At 42.4% G+C, this 22,893-nt stretch overlaps 1 protein-coding gene across 1 annotated transcript in view; it reads right to left on the reverse strand.

Annotated features, from left to right (window-relative positions):
• MARCHF10 (membrane associated ring-CH-type finger 10) overlaps positions 1 to 22,893 on the reverse strand; it is a gene marked incomplete at its 5' end in the record, with an annotated part of 83,637 nt that overhangs the window by 48,772 nt on the left and 11,972 nt on the right. Inside the window, one exon of the mRNA XM_081272803.1 lies at positions 1,188 to 1,362. Within this exon, the coding sequence (XP_081128929.1) occupies positions 1,188 to 1,362 (175 nt within the window). The remainder of the gene's footprint in view (positions 1 to 1,187; positions 1,363 to 22,893) is intronic.

Here is a 22,893-nt window from a genome sequence, read left to right on the forward strand (position 1 = left end):
ACTTACACTCAAAATTTTGCAATTAAGATATACTCAATTCAATAAATTATAACTTGTATTTTGAAATATTTGCAGAATGACCTCCTCTATTTTATTTTGGCCTTAAGACAGTTGAATTCAGAGCCTCAAGTCTTTAAAGTGAGAAATTAACTGTGGTGTTACTTTTCCCTGATTAAATAAGGAGCAAGAGATGTGGCTTTGCCTGAAAGTACATTGTTATAGAAGTTGAGGGCTGGGGGTACAGCTAGGTGGTAGAGTATGTGCTCTGGGTTTGATCCCCAGCACCACAAAACGAAAAAAGAAAGTTAATTTGGTTTTTACTTCATTATAGCAATAAAACGTGGGTGGTTAATCTGAGTGAAAGCTGACATTTTCTAAAAAATGCATTAAGATTTAACTGGACGGGTGGTTGCCTGACAGAAGCTATTTAGGATTAGGAAGTAGCTGTGATTCGGATTTTAATGAATTGCAGTTATTTACGAATTCTTCAGCAGTTAGTTTGGATCCCTTCCCAGAAGGCAGAACTCTCTGCCTAGTTACCCCAACTTATGCTGGTTCCCAGAGGGTTCAAGTTTGTCCTATAGATGTTGGCTTTGATGGGAATGAGCCTGAGGGACTCTAATCTTCCCGCTGATTTTAGCTCCTTCCTGGATACTATTAAGTCACTCCCACTCCTAGCGCAAAGACCAGTCCGTGATTTGAATCACAGCTAAAGAGTGAATTATTTACCAAATTGCACAAAAAGGAAGGATTTATCAAGTTCCTTTGCTCCCAGAGAGGACAAACACAGGACTGGAGGACTTTATTAGTTTCCCTTTCAGCTATAAATTATGCCATTTGGATGCTTTTGAAAGCTCCTCTGGCCTGAGTCATAACTTAATACCTGGGACCAAATGCCTTTATCCCCCCCAAGAAGGGTGTAAAGGCAGCAATTCTGGGGACTGCCACACCAAGCAGATAATTGGCTGGAGAAAAGGGCAAGGAGACAGTTTGTTCTGCATAAGTCATGCCTCTTTGACCTGATAGTCACTGCGGAATTTACCATGTGCACAGGATCATTGAGCTCCCCAAACTGGAATTAGTCACTTGGAAAACACCAGGTTTAACCAATACCACTAATTTGATTGTTGTCATCGTGAAGGCAGGGATTTTTAGATGATGTGAATTTCAATAAACCAGCCACTCACCTGAAGGGGATTTGGTGGTTTCTGATGATTTCTCAGGTTTCCTTGGAGTCATGGTACTCTTATGTTTTTGCTTGACTGATGTTTGGTCAATTGCTGGAAGTTTGGATTCACACTTAACCCCACATATCTTGCTAGATGCTCTGGATTCAGCTACAGAATCATCCTCACCAGAACTCTATTGAAATGAAAGATGTCTGAGTATCAGTGGCCAAGTAGGTCACCTTTGCTAGGTAGAGAAAAAAGAAATGAGGTGAATGTAGGGACCCCCTCCAGCAACGATGCTGAAGCATCTTCCCGTGTTCAATGAGCCCTTTTGTGAGGTTTTTTTCTTTCTTTTTTTTTTTAATGGAATGGGAGTATCAACTTAGAAATAATGGCAAAGTTAATGAGGTTATTTTGTAAAATATTATGAAAAGAAAGAATTCGAGTCTGTTTTGCAACACATCCTGAAAAGAATGCATTTAATAATTCAGTGACCAATAAGTAGCTCATGTTAAAAGCTACTATACAAAAAGAGAAAAAAACAAACAAACAGTGCTTTTAAAAATTCTTGCAGTTTGTTATTTGAACTACTTTGGGGGTGGGTGAGGGAAGATATTCCTTATGTTAATCATATACTTGACGCGGAAAGGAAATCACGATAGTGTGGTGGAGACTGATTAAATCAAGCCTCGGTTTCAATATTCTGCATTATTGGGTGCAGCCTAAGACAGATGAATCTTTAAAAAGTCTCCTCCTTGTCAATCTTCTATAAAGAAGTCAGCATAAATCTATGCGTGGATAAATCGTGATTCCTGCGGTGTCAGAATATCTCAACACAGCCTGGCAGATGCGATAAAAATTATCCAGGCGTTCAACGGTTTTATACTTTGCCACATTTATACCCACCAAAGAAATGATGAAAAGAATATAAGTGACTATCAAAAACCTGGTCTTCCAGGGTGATTTAAGTACAGCCTTATGACTTTAGGACCTGGTATTAGCACTGTTTGATGGGCCAGACGCTGTGCACCAGACAAAATCACAAGGGTTCACTCCACCCCCAACTCTAAGGGTGTTCCCCTACATTGCCCATTAGTCCAGTACTGGAAAGCCCTCTGTAAGTGTGGACTTTTGCAGACACAGGCTGCTAAATGAATGTCCCCGGCACCTCCCCAGCTGCTGCAATTTGTATTGATCTTGCTCATTGTCCTCTCGGACAGTCGCGGCATTTTCATTTCACAGGCTCCTGACTCAGGAAAATATTCCAAATAGCTTTGAATTACTGGGTGCAACGCAAGACAAACTAAACTCTGAAAAGCCCTCTACTTGTCAGTCTTCCATAGGGAAGTCTCTATAAATCCACAGGTAGACAGATCATTATATTCCAAGACAATAAATCTTGTTTTGAAATTTAGTGTTTGGATACAGCCTTCAGACAAATAATTATTGTGACGCCATATATTTTCAGAAAACAGACCAACCTCAGATAAAGGGACAGGAAGAGAACAAGACATAATGAATGGATTGTTTTTTTTTGCCTTTTTCCCTCTTGATTGTGGGACTTAATAGAAATCCTTAAGAACTATTCTGACATGTCTAAGATGAAACATTAGGGTCATTTCTGAGCATGAGATGAGTTCTCTATTCTCAGAAAAGGAAGTGTGGGCAAATTTTAGTTATGATGCCTAAGATTGTCATTGTAAGCGGGTGATGGAAGTCACAGTGCCTGGATTTGGGTCCCAAGCAGAGCAGCAGTGAATATGGGGCAGAATTTCTCCAACACATTTCCCACCCGAACAGCTTGCTTTACTTTATTTTTTTTTTAAGAGAGAGAGAGAGAGAGAGAGAGAGAATTTTAATATTTATTTTTTAGTTTTCGGCGGACACAACATCTTTGTTGGTATGTGGTGCTGAGGATTGAACCCGGGCCGCACGCATGCCAGGCGAGCGCGCTACCGCTTGAGCCACATCCCCAGCCCCTTGCTTTACTTTAGATGGTCAGGCAGTCTGCTCACCCAGAGGCCTCCACTTCAACCTTTTCTTTCCAGTGGGCAGAAAGGCAGGGCTCCAGGCTAAGAATTTCAACTCCTGCACTAGAGCATCAGGAACAGGTGTCCGCTTAAGTGAGTCCATCCATCTCCATCACCCCAAGCCAGGGCCCCGATTTTTGGCCTGCCCCCAGGCAGTGGGGAATTGGGAGGGATTGGCAAAGAGCCTCTTTATTGGGTGTGTGTTAAGCCTGTGTTTATTCTTCCTTCACCCATTCATTACCTGGAGCCTCCAGGAGCACTAAGGAGGTAAAAGAGGGTATGGCCGGGCTGGCGATGTGGCTCAGGCGGTAGCGCGCTCGCCTGGCATGCGTGCGGCCCGGGTTCCATCCTCAGCACCACATACCAACAAAGATGTTGTGTCCGCCGAGAACTAAAAAATAAATATTAAAAATTCTCTCTCTCTCTCTCTCTCTCTCTCTCTCTCTCTCTCTCTCTCTCTGGAAAAAAAAAAAAAAGGGTATGGCCAATCAAACCAAGCCTGTCAGGGGAATATGTGCACCTGTTTTCTGTGCACATCCTCCGCCTTCCTGGTTCCAACCACCCTTACTACTTCCAGGTGGTAATCATTCTTAAGAGTCCAGAAATTGCCACCGGAAGTGTGTGATTTGGTCAGATGGAGACAGGAGTCACAGTAGCGAGACCAGTAATACTTAGGAATATGCTAATAGATGGTTTGAGGCCTGCCTCATTGAGCAATCTTAAGCAAGACATTTCAGCTTCTTCTGTCGTCGCTCATGTCCTCTCCTGTCCTCGGCCCTCTATTCTTTGGTGAAAACCCATTGTGCTATCTGGGGAGGATGATCCTTGGGTGGGAGAAGTTGTAGTAACTCATTCCGGCAATAAAGTGTGGTATTTAAAACCCAGGCACCCAGCTCCCTAGGAGCAAATCCCACCTTTGGAACATGATAATCGTGTGACTAGGTTTTGTTTTTTTTTTTTCCTCCAAGTCTGATTTTCTCACGTGTGAACAATGATATCCACCTACCTTTTTGTGGTTTCATGAGGATTAACTGAGATAAGATATGCATATAGCACTATGTACATATAACACAGTAAGGGCCATGTAAATGTTGGCTTTTATAATTAGTTATTCACATCCAGCCACCCTTAAAATTAACAAGCTAATTACTAAATACTAACCACCCACGGGTGAAACCAAAGCCAAAGACTCCAGTAAAAATCCTACTGGAGTTCGCCTCTTCCAAAGAGAGATGGACAGAGAGGTGGGTCAGTTCCTCCACAGCACTCTTGTTTTTCTCTACAGGCCATATATTTATTATAGTCATAAACAGCCAGTTGAAATTCCTTCAGTCTTAAGAAAATATGGTGCATTTTTTTCAGACAGTAAAGCTCTAAGAGCAAACATTTAATAATATTTAGAAATTATCAAACAAGAAATAATTAAATTTTTTGACTTAAAGTTGATTTTTAAAACCTGTGTTTTCCTCTTATAATTTTGAAAATTACAGTTTTCACCACTTCTCCATATGTTCCTGAGTTGAAATGTCACATGGAGGTGGAGGCAGCAGCACATTGCTATTTCTTTGCGGGGAAGAAAACCGCTCTATCATTCAGAGTCAAAGCCTAAAACAACGACAACAACAACAAACCCCACCAAATGACAAGTTACAACAAAAACCCAACCTATTAATACATGAATATGTTTAATATTGATAATTTGATAAAAACCTTCATAAATCATGTTAACTAAAATAATTCATTGATTCAATCCATCCATTTTTTTTTCCTGGAGTATTGTTATTTTTGTATTTAAGTCTTTCCAAAGATCCCTTACTTTCCCTTCTGGCATCATACATAATAAAGGAAATACAGTATTTTGCCCAGGGCTCAGCTCTCTCAAAAGTTCAGAGCTCAGGGATGCTAGGTTGTGGCTCACAGTAGAGTGCTTGCTTAGCACGTGGGAGGCGCTGGGTTCCATCCTCAGCACCACATAAAAATAAATATAAAGTTATTTTTTTAAAAAAAAAAAAAGTTCAGAGAAAGCCAGGTGCAATGGCACACATCTGTAATCCCAGTGGCTCGGGAGGCTGAGGCAGGAGGATTTCAAGTTCAAAGCCAGCCTCAGCAAAAGTGAGGCACTAAGCAACTCAGTGAGACTTTGTGACTAAATAAAATACAAAACAGGGCTGGGGCTGTGACTCAGTGGTCCAGTGTCCCTGAGTTCAACCCCCGGTACCATCCCGCACCCAAAAAAAAGTTCAGAGAAAGCTGGGGGTGATGGTGCACACCTGTAATGATGGGGCACAGTGACTCGGGAGGCCGAGGCAGGAGAATCACTAGTGCAAAGCCAGCCTCAGCAACTTAGCAAAGCTCTAAGCAATTTAATGAGAATCTGTCTCTAAATAAAATATTTTAAAAAGGGCTGGGTGTGGTTCAATGGTTAAGCGACCCTGGGTTCAATCCCTGGTTAGCCCCCCACTCCCCCCAAAAAAAGTTCAGAGAGACTCGCAATGGAAAAAGAAGAGGTGTGGTTAAGGGACCAGGCAGCAGGGGAGGACTTGGATACTACGTGATGGTTCAAGTGAGATCTCCTGGAGGGTGGAGAAACAAGGACAGGGGAGTGGGATGCATCTCCTTGGGAAAGTGAGGAGCTTTAAAAACTGGGATGTAGGGCTGGGGATGTGGCTCAAGCGGTAGCGCGCTCGCCTGGCATGCGTGCGGCCCGGGTTCGATCCTCAGCACCACATACAAACAAAGATGTTGTATTCACCAAAAACTAAAAAATAAATATTAAAAAAATTCTCTCTCTCTCTCTCTCTCTCTCTCTCTCTCTCTCTCTCTCTCTCTCTCTCTCTTCTCTTACTCTCTCTTTAAAAAAAAAACTGGGATGTAGCAATATTGAGTGTGAAAGCGTAAGGTGACAATGAACACGGCTGATCAGAGGATGGGTGGACTGGAGGAGGCAGGGACAGAAAAGACTTGAAGTTATTTTCCAACTCTCTTTGGTGGTTCCTTTCCAAGACCCAGGAAATTGGTTCTGGGTGGGCACACCCGCTGCCGTCCCTCCCCAGGTGTGTGGCTGAGCGATGACTGACGTGTTTGAAACCCACTTTTGCCGGGTGTCAGCGATGGAAGGCTGAGCTGAGTGGATCTTATGATGCAGGGTGGATCAGGGCATGACTGATGAAGAAGAGGGAAGAGGCTAAGGGTAATATTAGGCTGGTGCCAGGGAAAGATTGTGTGTTTATTACATTTGAAATAAACTTAGTCCCATGGGATTGTGAAACGTGTGATCAAGGAAGTGAACTTCAGTAGTCAAACTGTGACGTGAGACCTTGTGACTAGCATTGACTAGGGACCATGTGTGCAAACGAGTATCTTCAGAGTGCCGTCCCCAAAGTCCACATTCAAATTGTGCCGCAAACATAAAAATTGCCTTAGGGAATTAAGGACAGGATGCATAAATGGCACTCAGGTTCAGATGGATACCTTTACATTTCAAAGAAGTTAATATAAAGCATGTTCTACATGGAGCAGTATTGTACATGGAGTGGTTTTAGCACCAAGCAAGTTAAACTTTCTCTTGTCCAGAAAAAAGTCTAAGAGCAGCAAAAGCCTTCCCATGTTTTCAGGACATTTAGAGGTCACCAGAACTGTAAAATGGAACAATAACAAATAAGAGCAATCAATAGCCTTTTTTTTTTTTCTTTCGGCTTGAGTCCTCCCCACCTGAGTCCAACTTAAGCTTATTTGTCCTTCCACCTAAGGATGTGGCTGTCAGGGGAGGCTGGGCAATACAGGGTCAACTTGAAAGCTCTTGCTCTTCATTTTGCCACAAGATGCTTTTTGGAGGCAGCTGGGCTGCTGAAGACATAACTGTCATGGCATCAGGTTCTCTAGAGAACTCTCTCCTGCCTGCAGACTTCTGATTCGCATGCTAGAAGGTTGGAATGATCCATCTGGGGCCCTCTCCTGAGTGGCCTCAGTGATTAAAATCTCCCTAACATTTGGTCACCATTGGGTCTGCTCTTGAAAGTGGAGTATGTGTGGGACTTTAGAACTTGCTTTGCAATTACTATTCATCCCACTATGGAACGCCCAGAGGCAGTGAACTACAGAAATAGCAAGCATGATATACTTTCTGATGCCTGTTAGGTATTTCTTATAATGTACATGAACCATTGGCATGTTGCAGAAGCCACCATTGACATGGGTGACATGCTTTGGGTTTCTCAATACTGGGGACACCTGTGTCCATTGTTCTCCAGGTGTCCTAGGGATGGGATCTGTGTGGTGGGCAGTGGGTAAAGAAGCAGTATGTGGGCAGAAAATGGTTGGATTTTAAATATTTGAGCACTAAAAGGTAGTGCTTAGTACCACATCAAAATTTGGGTATTTTTCAGATATGGTTTTGCTACAATGTATGTTCCCTTCATCTTTATTTGAACTTATAGTCTCCTTTTAAGCTGAGACTCTGAGCAACATGAAGGGTTTGGCCTTCCAGTGAAGGTCATCCTTGAAAATGCTGCCAACTCAAAATAAGAGGTCGTGAAACATGGAAGGCAACGAGAAGCACCATATACACCTGCTACGTCTTCAGCTGAGCACCAGGCACTTGCAGGAACATAGAAACCAGAAGCATAAGCTGGGAGACCCAAGTGCAATGCCTTACAAGCCAAACGCAAAACCACACTGAATTAAGTGATAAACTGGGTCAACCCAATGCTCAAGCCATTGAAATGCCTGAGAAAAGATGAGAAGTCAAGAGAGGTTGATGGTATGTGCTGGGACGTGAAGCATGAGCAGAAACCAGCGATGCTGGAGGTACATGTGAGCCATGGCCAGCATGGAGTGGAATCACACTGTGACTCCTGGTCAGTCAGTCCAGGGGCCAGAGTAGAGGGGGTGGAGGGAGGGTCTGCTTGCCGGGAGCTTTGAGAATCAATGGGACAGTGAATCAAGTCCATCTGAAGGTTTCTGAGTTAAAAAAAAAATGCTTAAAGTGGTACCTTAATTTGCTTCTTTTGGAGGAAGAAAACAAAGTATCCTGCAAATTTGCCAGCAAAATGATCTCTGTTGTTTCTTTTCTTTATTTTTTATTTTTTATTTTTTTTAAAGAGAGAGTGAGAGAGGAGAGAGAGAGAGAATTTTTAATATTTATTTTTTTTAGTCTTTGTTGGCATGTGGTGCTGAGGATCAAACCCGGGCCGCACGAATACCAGGCGAGCGCGCTACCGCTTGAGCCACATCCCCAGCCCCTGTTGTTTCTTTTCTTAATATTTTTTTTTTAGTTATAGTTGGGCACAATACCTTTATTTTATTTTTGAATTTTTAATATCTATTTTTTAGTTTTTGGTGGACACAACATCTTTATTTTATTTTTATGTGGTGCTGAGGATCAAACCCAGCGCCCCGCGCATGCCAAGCAAGTGCGCTATTGCTTGAGCCACATCCCCAGCCCCCCTTTATTTTATTTGTAGCCCCCCTTTATTTTATTTGTTTATTTATATGTGGTGCTGAATATTGAACCCAAGGCCTCACACATGCTAAGCAAGTGCTCCTCTGCTGAGCCACAACCCCAGCCCCATCTCTCTGTTGTTTCAGTGGTTTATTTTTTCCATACTTTTTTTTTTAAAAAAACCTTTGTTTTATTTGTTTATTTTTATGTGATTCTGGGGATTGAACCCAGGGCCTCACACATGCTAGGTGAGTGCTCTATCGCTGAGCCACAACTCCAGCCCCTTTCCCATACTTTTTTATTGGTGCATTATAGTTGTACATGATGATGGGATTTGTTGTTACGTGTTTGCACATGCACATATTACAATGATCTAATTTGGCCAGTACCATTCCTCAGTGCCCTCCTCCCTCTCCCTAGTCCCTTTCCTCTACTGATCTCCCTTTGATTTTCATGAGATCTGCTCCCTCTTCTTTTCTTTCTTCCTCTCTAGCTTCCAATCTGAGAGAAAACATAGGACCCTTGAATTTCTGAGTTTGACTTATTTCGCTTAATGTAATTTTCTCTAGTTCCATCCATTTTCCTGCAAATGACATAATTTCATTCTTCTTTATGGCTGAATAAAACTCCATTATGTATATGTTCCACATTTTCTTTATCCATTCATTTACTGATGGACATGTAGGCTGGTTCCATAGTTTGGCTACTGTGAATTGTGCTGCTATAAACATGGGTAGGCATGTATTGCCATAGTTCAATGGTTTATTTTTTTTAAAGTCTAATTTTTTCTTTGTTACCAATGAAATGCATGCTTATAGCAGAAAATTAGAGACAAGCATTAAAAAAGAAAATTTAAGCTGGGGGAAGTGGCACATGCCTGTAATTCCAGTGACTTGGGAGGCTGAGACAGGAGGATTCCAAGTTCAAGGTCAGCCTCTGCAATTTAGCAATACCCTGCTTCAAAATAAAAAAGTTAAAAAGGGCCAAGCATGTAGCTCAGTGGTAAAGCACCCTGAGTTCAAGCTCTAGTATCACACATACACCCCAGAAAAGAAAAGAAAGAATATTAAAACACTCAAAAATCTTTTGACCTTGAAATAAAAACTGCAAACGGATTGGTCTGTATTCTTTCAGACACTTTTTATGACCCTGAGGGAGACTACTAGCTTTCTACTGAAATCCCTGCTAAAGCTGCAGGAGTCAAAGCTGCAATGTGGCTGCCCACCTAGCACTGAATTTTTCAGCCTCTTGTGCAGCAGGAGGAAGGTCTCACTAGGGGAGCATGAGTGGAAGAGATGTGAGCAGTCTGCTTCAGAGAAAATCTCTGGCCTTGGACCTCTGCCTGCCCCCTTCCTGTGAGCTGGAATGGCATCTTGGAAAGTCACATGCTGAAGACAGCAGCCTCAGTCCCTGGAAGTCTCCATAGAGAAGAGCAGCCTGCCGAAGTCATCCAACCAGGACTGTCATATGCAAGAAATAAACTTCCATCTTGACTGAGCCAGTGCATTTTTAGTCTCTTTGTTACAGCAGCCAACATTACCTTCATGTATACTATTTATTATGCGTAGGTATAAATATGATTTTTTTCTTACAAAATAAAATCGTGCCACACATACTGCTTCACTTAGCAATACTTTGCAGCAATAGACACCTTTCTATAGTTTTTTTCACCCATATTGAGAATTTTCAAATCTATAGAGAAGTTGAAAAAATAGTATAAATAACCACATTTTTTTAACCTTGTTAATTTGCTCTCTCTCTCTCTTTCCTATTCTTTCTCTGAATAATTTCAAAGTGGCCATACTCCAAGATACTTTGGCCCTAAGTACTTCAGCATGCATTCACCTACAAAGCCACAATACCATTATCTTACCGAAGAAACTTTAATAGTTTCATAATATTACCTAATATACAGAGCATATTCAAACCCAATTGTCCCCAAGATATCTTTTTTAGCATGCAGTTATTATATCCCTTTCGTCTTCTAATCTAGAATTGTTCTCTGCCCTTTGTTCTTTTTTCAGGATTTTTACCATCTAACCAAGCTGCCACATAAAATGTCTTATGTCCTGAATTTGTTGCCTCTTAATGAAATTCAGGTTAATCATTTTGCATATGAATATTTTATAGATGATGTGGTGCCTTTCTTTCTTTCTTTCTTTTCTAATTTTTGAACCAGAAATTGAACTCAAGGGGCACTTAACCATAACCCCAGCCCTTCTGAATATCTTATTTAGAGACAGGGCCTTGCTGAGTTGCTTAGGCCTTTGCTAAGCTACTGAGGGTAGCTTTGAATGCTCAATCCTCCTGCCTCAGCCTCCTGAGCTGCTGGGTTTATGGGCATATGCCACCATGCCAGGCTAGTGTCTTTCTTTGCACAATCACATCGGCAGCCACACTGCTCGGTGGTCCTAATGTTGCTAATGCTGTTTGAGCTCCAGGATAAGGTCAGGATTCTCTAGCACATCCTCCAGTGTAGCCAGCAAGTTGTCTGTGGGTTGATTCTTTGACACTTGCTGAATGGCCTATTTCCAGTTTCTCACCCAATGACTTGAGCATCTTTTGATGTGCTTTGCACTAGGGCAGCCAAATGATGATTTTCTAATTCTACGTCTCTTCTACACTTACTAGCTGGCATCCTTCTCTAAAGAAGTTCATTTCCTTCTCCTTTTCCTCTTATTAATTAATTAATTAATAGTGTGGTCTCAAGGATGTTTCATTTGATTAGCTCATCAAATTTTTTGTTGCTTAGGTTGTGCTAAAACCTAAGGTGAGATTCTGTTGAAGGTAGCTTTTAGCAAATCTTGAGTACTTCTTTGTTTTCTGGTACAATAAAATACCATAGTCTGGGGCTGGGGTTGTGGCTCAGCGGTAGAGCACTCGCCTCGCACCTGTGAGGCATTGGGTTTGATCCTTAGCACCACATAAAAATAAATAAACAAAATAAAGGTATTGTGTCCACTAAAAAAAAATATATATATATATCATAGTCTGTCTTGTACTTTATGTGCCTCAGACCTGGAGTCAGTTATTTCTCAAGCTCTGGTTCCTTCTAGTTGAAAGCATTACGTGTGTTCATTGCCATTGGAGAGGCACTATTTCTAGATCCTTCCACTGGAATGAATTCGAAATATGTATTTAAAAAATTATGAATCCACAGCAATATTTCTAATTAAAATTTAACACTACAAGGCTTTCCATTACTTCTGTATTTGTATCTCTTTCATATTTAAAATCTTTATTCCTTAATTATATTTATGTTTATTCATTTGTTTTACCCTGCAGTAAACATGAAACAATTTCAGAATTATAATGCAAATATGACTGTAGGAATAAATCTGCTAAGTAAGTTTTATTAGTTCTTTGAAGTTCTCTTTGTCTTTAGAATATATTCCTCCTTGTATGAATATCATAATTCTTTTGTTGGTTCCTTCCAACTCTTTGTTATGATAAATACTGTTATGAAGAATATCATTGTAAATTTCAATATCTCTCTAGCTATGTCTTTAAGTCTCCAAAGTGGGGATTATATCACTAGATTAAAAGCATCACAAAGATTTGAAATTTTTTTTCTAAATCATCCTCCAAAAATATTGTATCAATTTACATTTAAGATGTATATGAGAATATCAGTTTCTGTACAACTTTTCTGTTTTCTTTAAAAAAAACTTTGTCATGTTTGGAGATGATTGTAATTATAATTTATTAAACAGATTCGTTCATTTATCTAATGTATTTAAAATGTATATTCTACCTATTTCTAAGAGATGACATAAAGTTGACCTCAAAGAAAATGGCTTTTAAGAACAGAAGGAGAAAAGGCATAAATCTGTGGTGAAAATACTCAGAACAGTGGTCACCTCTGTGTGGGACAGGGCATAGCTGGATGGGAGGGGCAGGAAGGCTCTTCAGAGAGTGAACTAATGGGTGGGGGTTGGCTAGCACCGCACATGCATGGTCAGAACTCACCAAGCATTACTCTTTAAGATGTGAATGATTCACTGCAAGTAATTTTTTTTAACCTCTAAAACAAAACCCGAAAAAACAAAATGAATAATCAAAACTGCAAAACCCATAAACAAACAGGCAACTCTGGTTAATGATGTCCTTGCTGAAGTGTTTAGGGCTGCAGAGTATAGTGGCTTACTATGAAACACACCAAAATACAAGATGGATGAATGGATGAATGGATGGATGGATGTGGAATAAAGCCAATATAGCAAAATGCCAACAATATATAAACTGGTTGCTAGGTATACAGATAGTTAGTATACAATTCTTTCAATTTTTCTGTGTGTCTGCAGGCTTTCACTGTAAAATGCTGGGGGAAAATGGAACAGAAATATAGATATGTAGATATTAGGGATGTAGGATAAACTAGATGCCTTGTGGGAACACTACCAGCATGTGGCTGGGTTATTCAAAGGAATGGTGAAGACATATAGTCCATAATAAACATTTATTACAATAGATTAAAAATTTGTTCCCTTCATGGTATCATGTGGCAACAAGAAACCAACAATCAATACAGGAGTCAATATAAGATAAATTTTGATGCATGCTCAAGACTCTGGGGTTGATTCCCAGCACCACCCAAATCAAAGATCAATTTGAAAGTGGTCTCACACTTGGTGCTTTAGGCTGTTGCACAGAAAAGGAACCTCTCCAAGGAGAAGGCAATGTGTTTTAATTAGCTTCGTTGTCACTGTGACCAAAAGATCTGCCAAGAACAATTAGAGGAGGAAACACGTATTTTACCTCACAGTTTCAGAGGTCTCAGTCCATAGATGGCTGCTCCAAAACTCCGGGCAAAAGGTGAGGCAGAACATCGTGGCGCAAGGGTGTGGCAGAGGGAAGTGGCTCAGGACACGGCCACCAGGAAGCAGAGAGAGTACTCCATTCACCAGGGACAAAATATAAACCCCAAAGACATGCCCCCAGGGACCCGCCTCCTCTAGCCACACCTCAACTGCCTATAGTTACCACCTGTTAATCCATATCAACTAAACTATAATACAATATAACTTCTCATACTGGGGACCAGAGAATGTGAATAAAAACAAGATCTTACCCTCTTTAAGGGCTATATTCTGTGAGTGGAGGTAGATTAATTAAATAATTATTAAATAAGCAAAAAAATTCCAAGAGTCATAAGTGAAAGGGGGAAAAAAAGAAAATACACAAGAACATGGGAGGAGGGTCCTAATCTAGTTGGGGCAGGGGTGGTCAGGAAGGGACCGCAGCTGAGATCTGTGGCACAGTGAGGAGGCAGGGTGAGGGCTGCAGGAAGCGCCTAGAACATAAGAGGATACCAAGCCTGGGTGCTTAGGGAGCACTGTGGAGGGCCCCGGGCCCACAGCGCCCTGCTGGTTGCATGATGAGTTTTGGTCCTGGTTCTGAAAGCCACAGAATGGGGCTTCAGCAAGCAAATGAGGTGAAGTGAGCTCCACTTGTTCTCATGGCTGTGCCTGTGGTATGGGAAGGAGACGTGGGGCGGGAGTCAAGTGTGAGGGTTACAATTAGGTTACAATTTACATAATCTAATCTAACCACTGCGGTCACCAAGGGGGCTGGTGCTGCTGGGAAAGATATAGATGGATCAAAAAGACATTGGGAAAGCAAAATTCATAGGAGTTGGTGATGAACTGAACCAGGGGGAAGGTGGAGAGGAAATGCCAGATTCCAATGATGCTACACATAGAAGGAAGGAGGAAGGGTCAGGGTGGGAACTTTAGACCTGGGCCTGCTGAGTTTGAGGTGTCTTTGAGACACCCCAGTAGATACAGTAAATAAACAGTTGGGATATATAAATAATTAGATCTGGAGATAAAAAATGAACTTTAGGTTGGAAATACAGATCTGGGAAGCACTGGTCATTAACATCTTGACTTTGGCAGTTAAATGTTCATGAGATAACTAGAATACACAGCTTCTTAGGGAAGAAGACTTTGTCATGAACTTGGATGGCAAAAAAAAAAAAAAAAAAATCATGTCTTTCTAAAGTTCCACTAACCTGTACCTGAAATCTAAGCAGATCTTTCATCTATGAATGCAGGCAACAAACCACAAGTAGTATTAGCAGGACCTGTGATTTCTGTCACCAATGGAAATCACAGATATTTTCGCATCTCATTAAATTCATTGCAGATGTCTCAAAATACCCTTTACGCCCATCACTTGTTATTTAAAGTGTTAATAAGGAAGCACACATATTACTGAATCACAAATTTCTAAAAATATTTTGATGACTATTTCAATAAAAGTGGTTTCCTTTGAAAGCCTGTGTATCTTATTTTATACATTTGGAAATATTATTCTGAGAAGGGGATGCACTCCCGGCCAAGAGGTTTGTGGCACAAAAATAGCCTAAGACCCCTGGTGTAGAGTGGAAGAGAACAGAGTCGAGGAAACCCAGGATTCGGAGCCAGCTGGAGGAGGATGAGAAGCAGAGATGAGAGGCCGCCTCCAGAGAAGAGGGAGGGAGCCAGGGGGAGAGCGGCTTTGCAGATGCTCAGGGGGCAGCATGTGGAGGAGGCAGCAGCCAGCAGAGTCCAAAGCTGCCCCAAGGTCAAGCTCGGTGAGGACCGAAAGAGATCTGCAGCATTCATGGATGTGGAAGTGGCTCGAGGAAGAGCCATTTCTGTGGAATGAGGAGTGTGAAGCCAGATTGGAGTGGGCTGGGGCGTGAGTAGGAGGTGGGGAAGTGGAGTCAGGCAGTGTAAATGATTCTTCTGGGAACTTTGGCTGTGAAAAAGAAATAAGTGAAGGGGAGTGTGGGATAAGGAAGGGCTGTGCGCTCTCTCTCTCTCTCTCTCTCTCTCTCTCTCTCTCTCTCTCTCTCTCTGTGAGAGGGAGGCCTTAGATTACGATTACCCGCTGATGGGAACACTCTGGTACCAAATTGGAGGTACAGGCAGGAAAGGGAGGGACTAAGTAAGGTCCTGAGAAGGGCAAGGGGTGGATCCTGACACAGGTACAGGGGTTGATTTTAGAATCTGGGCATATGGTGTGGGGTGGAAGAAAAAAGGGATTGAAGCCTGGGGAGAAGGAAGGAGGTTTGAGGTGGAAGAGAGTTGGGTAGAGTAACTGGGCAGCTTTGAGGAGTTCCAGGAGGTTGATGGCTGTAACCTTTCAGTGACACCATTATTCAAAAAGTGGAGTGATTTTTCTTGAGCAATAGCCAGTGACCGGAATATAGGCCCAGAGACTGGATGTGCAGAGCTTGATGACAGGTGTGAAAAAAGACAAACGAATAAAGAATTACAAAGAGGTAAAGAATTACGCAAAGAATTACAAACCTAAATTACAGAATTTAGGTTGCTTAGAAAGGAGATACCAGTACAGAGTGGGGTGATCATAAGCCAAAGGGAGAAGAATCCCAATGGAACAGAGATTCCCAAGAAGTCGAAGATGTCACACTAGAAGTGATGGATTCGCAGAGCTGGGAGGTCTAGAGAGCAGTAATGACAGGATCATTTGGGGGTGACATCAGAGGTCAGGGATGTGCCTTGGGGCTAGGTGCAGCAGAACAGAATGGAGCAGGGCTCTTGAGAAGCATCAGGAACTGAGGAGCCAGGGTGTGGCTGGGTTATCCAGGTGGTTGCTAAAGTCGGCAAGGACGGTGGCAGGAAATCAGGAGATGGGGTGGACAGAGACTGAACTGCCCGCCAGAGCCTTCACTGAATAAAGGAGAGTGGCCAGGAGACTAATGGGGATGACCAATGGGGGAAGGCGTTGGAGTGAAACAGCATAAACCAACAGAGCAAGGGGAGCCATGGTTTGGGAGCAGCACTGGGGAGCAAGGACTCCCTCCTGCTTCCTGGTGGGGTTGCTGGAGTGGCAAGGAGAGCGCCCCCTGGAGGACGGTTAGGAAGGAGCATCCTCAGTGAAGAGGCAGCCTTCCCTATGGCAAGGAGTCACAGGGAAGCTCTGGAAAGAGGGCTAAGGCACATTTCCTGCTGCAGGGAGACTGGACGCTCGCCATATCCCAGATGAGCCTTGATTTAGGCCCTCTTCCTTCCTCCTGGAAAATCCTCCCTGCCTCAGCTCCCCACCTCATACCCAACTCCCCAGATCTTGACCATGAGTTAGGATCAGCTTAAAATCTGCAGGCATTTATATAATATCTTAGTTTACCAACTCTAAACTACCCGAGGGTGGGGCATGGCTTATTTATTCATTACTATATCCCCATAGTACCCAACACAGTGGCTTATACACAGTGATTTATAATTTTTGCATTTTATTTTATTTTTTAATTTTGCTTTATTTTTAATTAATAATTGTATTATAATTTTTAATGAATAAAGCAATATAAAACACTGTTTTAGGATGAAATGCCAGATGTTATAAAATATATTTAGTGCAGGTATGCACCTGAATATTATTACCTCGTAATTGAAACATTTTTAAGTTTTGATATCTGAATTTTAATTGGTTTTTAACAAGTTTTTTGGTTTTAGAGATTAATTGGAACCATTTTTTAAAAGTAGGTAATTTTAATAAAATGTAGTAAACTTGAAATATAAGCTATTACATACAAAGAAAAAGAGATATTTTATCATAATCTTCTCTCATGCAATTTCTGAGCTGCTAAGTCTAATTGACACAGGGAGCTCTTTGGGTCAGAGACCACCAATTCTTGGCACCAACATTTTCACTGAACAGGGATCACAACTGGTGTTGGTATCAACTCAGCCACATGGCAGAATCACCCTGGTGGAAGGAAGCAGTTGTCTTATCTGTTCAAAGAGGCAGGACACCTTTCTGGAACCAATCACAATTTAAACTGACAGTTGCCTCATTTGAATGTCAGGCCCTATTTTTAAATTACCTAGTGGAACTCAGACAAAGTGCAGAAGTAAAGGAGAAATGAAGCACTGCTGGCTTTGGCGCAGGTAGTTATCATTCATTTACTCCATTACTGCTGCTTCAACCTTCAGACCTCCAGAGCTGGTTTGCCTGGAGAGGGGCCTGTACCCAGTATGCATCTACAACCTAATCATAAAAGAACTAGCCAATTCGGTCTGGTGAGTTATCCTGCAGAACATTCAACCACAATGAGATGACCTCAGTTGTAAAGTCCAGGCAAGTCCTGAGTCACCTCTGGGCCGAGTTTCTTCTGTTGACTGAGAGCCACAGCCCAGCATTCTGATGCCTTTGTGTGTTGCCTACCTGTGATCAAGGGAACTTACCCAGGCTTGAAGGAAGAAGTCATTTGTCTCTAGGCAGAATGGTCTACCAGGAATTTAGCTTTTTACTCTAGTCACCAGCATTTCAGGGATTTGTGGTTCATAACCGACTAATTTTCAAGCCCAAACTGGTCATTGTCGATTGGCAGTCTCACCAAACCACACTCCTCTCTTGATAATTTCAAAGTCAGGTCATACAGCACTCTCCATTCAAAGTAATGCTGTCCTTTGTCTTCTCTCATGCAGGGTGGCTTTTCTGTCCATACAGTTGTGACTTTCAATATGTGCACATTCCTAATACATTAGGTATCAAGCATTGAGCCCCTATTTCCTGCCAGGTATTGGAAATGTAACAGTAAACAGTGGCATCTTGTGACTATCTCTGAGTCTGAGGGAGGAGGCAGACAAGATGTACCCATGGTAAAAGATGTACCCAGGGGTGTCCTGAGAACACACAAGAAGGATAAGAACAGCCACTGGATGTCCAGGAGAAGCCCTGGATACTCTTCTTCATAGAGGGCGTGCCCTCATAGTTGACGATGTGCAGGGTGTCTGCAGGGGTCAGGCCAAAGAGGGCCTTGAGTGCCAAGTCTTTGAACAAGATCCCAAAGACCATGAGGAAGTAGTGAAGAATTTTTAATAAAGTACTGTCATGATCCAATTTGCTTCTAGATAAGATGAGCAGAGGACCGATCCCTACAATGATCCAGACTAAAAAAAAAAAAAAAGAAAAAAAAGAAAAAGAAAAAGAAAGAAAGAAACAAAGACAGGGCCCAGCAAAGGGAAGTGATGATGGGCAGAGTCAAGAGAGGAGATAAGACAGACAAGCTTTGTGTCTGACTGCTCTGAAGTGTGAGGAGGAGCAGAAGGAAGAGGGGGAGGAGTCTAAGACAACTTGCAGAAATCTGGCTCAGGCAGAAATTACCAAATTAGGAAGAGGAACCAATTTAAGGGGAGATGGTGCATCCAGCATCTTGAGTCTGAGGGGTTTGAGGAACACTGCAGTGAACAGATCAACAGCTAAAATGGAAAACGAGCTCCAAGGAAAATCCCACAGATCGGCGCTTGTCAGAAGATGGGCTGCACATTCCCTCTCTGTGACGCACACAGCCTGCTCCAGACGCCCTGTGCACAGCTGCCTTATCACTCAGGTGCACCTCGAGGGCGCAGGATCTGCTCTGAAGTCAAGAGGGCGGCTGTGACAAACACCACACCAGGTGTGAGAGATGACTCACAGCCAGGGCAGGGCCCTTAGCAGTTAGAGCCAGTGTGTGCAGGCGTGACAGCCTCATCAGTGCACAGCCTGGGGCCAGGGGAAGGAAGGCCGGCCCCCAAGGAACCTGACAATGGACCCGCAGAAGCTGGAGAAGATTACAAGCATGACTCACAGAACACATATGCCACGTCCCAAGCTGTGGCTGCTTTTGTAACACTGTTCAGGGTGTCAGTGGCTTGACACTGACAGATTAATGGGAGAATAACTCCCTAAGAGCCCTTTGAAAGAGGAGAAGCTGAAGGCTTCACAGGAAGAGTAGGATGGATAAACAGGTAAGGAAAGGAGTCATGCAAATATACCCAGGTCACAGGAAAAACACAAAATGCAAATCAAGCCAGCTTTCAGGGACAGCTTGGTCACAGGGAAGCCAACAAGTGCCAGTCTGCAGTATGCAAAGTATTGCATTGTGGATTCTGCAGGTCCAGCTTCTGGGAAGCCAAACTCTTTCCTGGATCATGGGTCTTGTTTTGTTTTGTGTTTTAGATTTGGCCATCTGGAGCAGCACTGTCCCGCACAACTTTCTGCAATGATGGAAATGCTCTGTGTCAGCACAGTGGAGCACAGCAGACTCTGACCCCAGTGGAACATGGCTAGTGTGACTCAGGAATTAAATTTTAAATTTACTTCTAATTAATTTAAATGTGAATAGCTACACATGGCATGTTACCACTGGCACTGGACACCACAGTTCTAGACCTCTGCTGCCCTCATGGAGGGGTGGTAGACCTGCTGATTTTTTAAACCATTACAGGTTGCATTTTAGAGCCTTTATTTTTTTTTTAATCTCCCAAGTTTGTGTGGATTCTCATGGATAAAACAATTAAAAATGTGTGTGTCAGGAAATAGCCTTCTCCTGAAACTTACCTTGTTTGCTGGGAGGTTCAGGTGACCTCACGGATGTAAACATCACACTGAGCAGGGCCTGGGCCACAGCCAGCTGCTTCTTGGTATCAGGTTAACTGCCTACGCCTCCTTCCAATGTAACCTTGGATCTTTGTGATCTGCAATCTAAATATTTAGTAGCTTGGTTGCTGAGGGTTCCTATCACCCAAGGAAAAGGTGCTCTTGAAAAACTGAGGGCTGATCTCCATTTTCCTTCCCAACAAAGAAAATGCAGTGACAATATGTTCTCAGGGCTTGAGGCTGGTGCATTGGGAACAGTGTCTCTTGCAGCAAGGATACAGGATCTCCAAAGATGAGAAGGACTTGTAGTGTGTCTCTTCAGAGAAGCTTGCTGTCCTCCTTGTCCTGGGTTAATCATTTTCTTCATCTTCTACAAGGGAATTGGGGCTTCTGTCTCTTCTCTGCTGAGGTTTGAAAGGATGAAAAATCCTGGTGCCCTGTCAATCACAGCAGATCCTCCAAGCTAGCAGCAATCCCTAGGGGCACCTGGGAAAGAGGAGAGCTATTTTCTCCTTATATGGAGACTGCTTTGCTTCCTGGTCCCCTAAATTATCCAATTTCTAGTTGGATATGTGAAGCTACTGTTTATTTCCATGTTAAAATTCTGATTAAGCTGTTTAAGAGGTTATCTGTAACCCTGAGAAAGGTCTAAAATTAAGTTGCTACGTTAGGTTGGCCTTTAGAAATGTGGCCTGGATGGGGCTGAGGCAAAAAGAAGAAGAGCAGAAACAATTCCTCTACTGAAGCCCGTCGGAGCATCATTTGCAGGTAGCACTGGACACCGGTGACAGTTTATATGTATTCAAATGTTAGTATGTCACTTAGAGATCACCCTTATTTTCACAATCATCCCAAACAAGATAAGCACAATAACAAGTATTCCCTTGATGGTAAATTGAAATGCTTCGAAGGCAAAGGGTTTGCCTGAATTCACACTGTAAAGAGGGACAGAGCTGGCCTTGATTAATGTTTTTTATTATGCCCAATCACAAGCTGAAATGTATTTAAGAGGTACCACTTTAAAGAACCACTCAGCAGGGGCTTGATAGGAATTGCTTATTCCTAGATTTAAATTAAACACAACCTCTTCGTACCCCCAGCAGTTAGAGACATTGGTTGTAGCGAGGAGGCTATGCCATGATGGAGCAGCCACCAGGGTAACCGTGTTTGGGGACATGCCCACCTCTAGGCAGGTGTCTGGAAATGACAATTTGACACTGGAGCCATCACCTGATGGTAAATGCCTTGCTTGTTCCAGGCTCATCAGAATTGTCACAATGCGAATCTGAGTTGAGAAATGAACAAGTGATGAAAATTGCAATTCAAGTGTCAAAATTTGGTCCTGGCACGCTCCACATAGTGACAGAATGGTGGAAGAATTTCCATGGAGTAAGCAATTCACTTTCATACTAGCCACTCACTAAGAGAATAAACCTGCCTCCACAAATCAGAGGCAAAATGTTACTTAGAGGTTTCAGCACTGCAATCTCTGCAAAGAAATTACTCGGGGAATTTGCATCCAGGGAGGGGGACTTTGGTGGGTTCACACTGGCTCTCTGAGCAGCTTCTTTCTCCTGCCCCTCTCTGATTGACAGGTGTTTTGACACTCTAGCTCCTGATGTGACATTCAATACGCTGAGCTCTGGAAATTGGATCTGTCTGGCCTGGTTCTCCTTCGGGAGATGCCAGCTTTCTTGTATCTTATTTCTTATAGACTCTGGGAGACTAGGTCCAGGATCTCCCTGGTGTTATGGACACTGAGAAAAAAAGCTTATTAATAAGTTGTGCATTCCTTCAGGATTTGAGATATGGCAGGACATCTCCAGGCTCTGAAGGCTTAAAGACAATCAGATTTCGTAGAAATGTAGGTGGGGGTCCAACCCTATAAGCAAAGCAGTGAACTTCAACTGTGGAAAATTCTGATTTTGTCACTCTTCTTCTTTTTTTTAAAAAAAAAATATTTTTTTAGTTGTAGATGGACATGGTACCTTTATTTAATTAATTTATTAGTATGTGGTGCTGAGGATCAAACCCAGTGCTTCACACATGTGAAGCAAGCACTCTACCACTGAGCTACAACCCCAGCCCACGGTCACTCTTCTTGATGAGAAGATATAGCCTTAAAGTCATTCATACAGTCAAGGACCAAACCCTTGTGTGTGTGTGTGTGTGTGTGTGTGTGTGTGTGTTTTAAATATTTATTTTTTAGTTTTAGGTGGACACAATAACTTTATTTTACATTTATGTGGTGCTGAGGATCAAACCCAGTGCCTTGTGCATGCTAGGCAAGCACTCTACCACTGAGCCACAACCCTAGCCCCATGGTTTTATCATTTGGAAAAAATGAGATTATGAAAGCAATGTTTCATGTTCTCCGATACACTGAGGAATGGTGGAATAGTATGAACACAGAAACTCCTGTCCTCGTACTGTGTGTGTGTGTGTGTGTGTGTGTGTGTGTGTGTGTGTGTTTCTCGGGATTGAATCCAGGGGTACTCTACCACTCAGCTACAGCTACAGCCTCTTCTAAAATTTTGAGACAGGGTCTCCCTAACTTGAAGAGAGAGGCTGGCCTTGAAGATGTGATCCTCTTGCCTCAGGCTCCCAAGTTGTTGGGATTATAGGCATGGCCCACTGCATCCAAGTTGTACTTCAGATAGAAATTACCAGTTCTATGCAATTTTTTCATTATTTTGTGGTGAGTATAAGTGAATAATAAAATGAAGAGTCGGAAAATTCAGACAAATAATCTATGATTATAGAAGCTATTTCACATAATTACTTCTATATGTATAACCATGTCCTTATTTAGAAGTGGTCTGAAAGAGTGGTTAATTTTTATAGCAGAAAGAAGGAAACCATAGGAATCTGACACCAGCTTGTC

The sequence above is a fragment of the Spermophilus citellus genome (genome assembly GCF_964194105.1).
Source record: "Spermophilus citellus genome assembly, chromosome: 17".
NCBI lineage: Eukaryota > Metazoa > Chordata > Mammalia > Rodentia > Sciuridae > Spermophilus > Spermophilus citellus.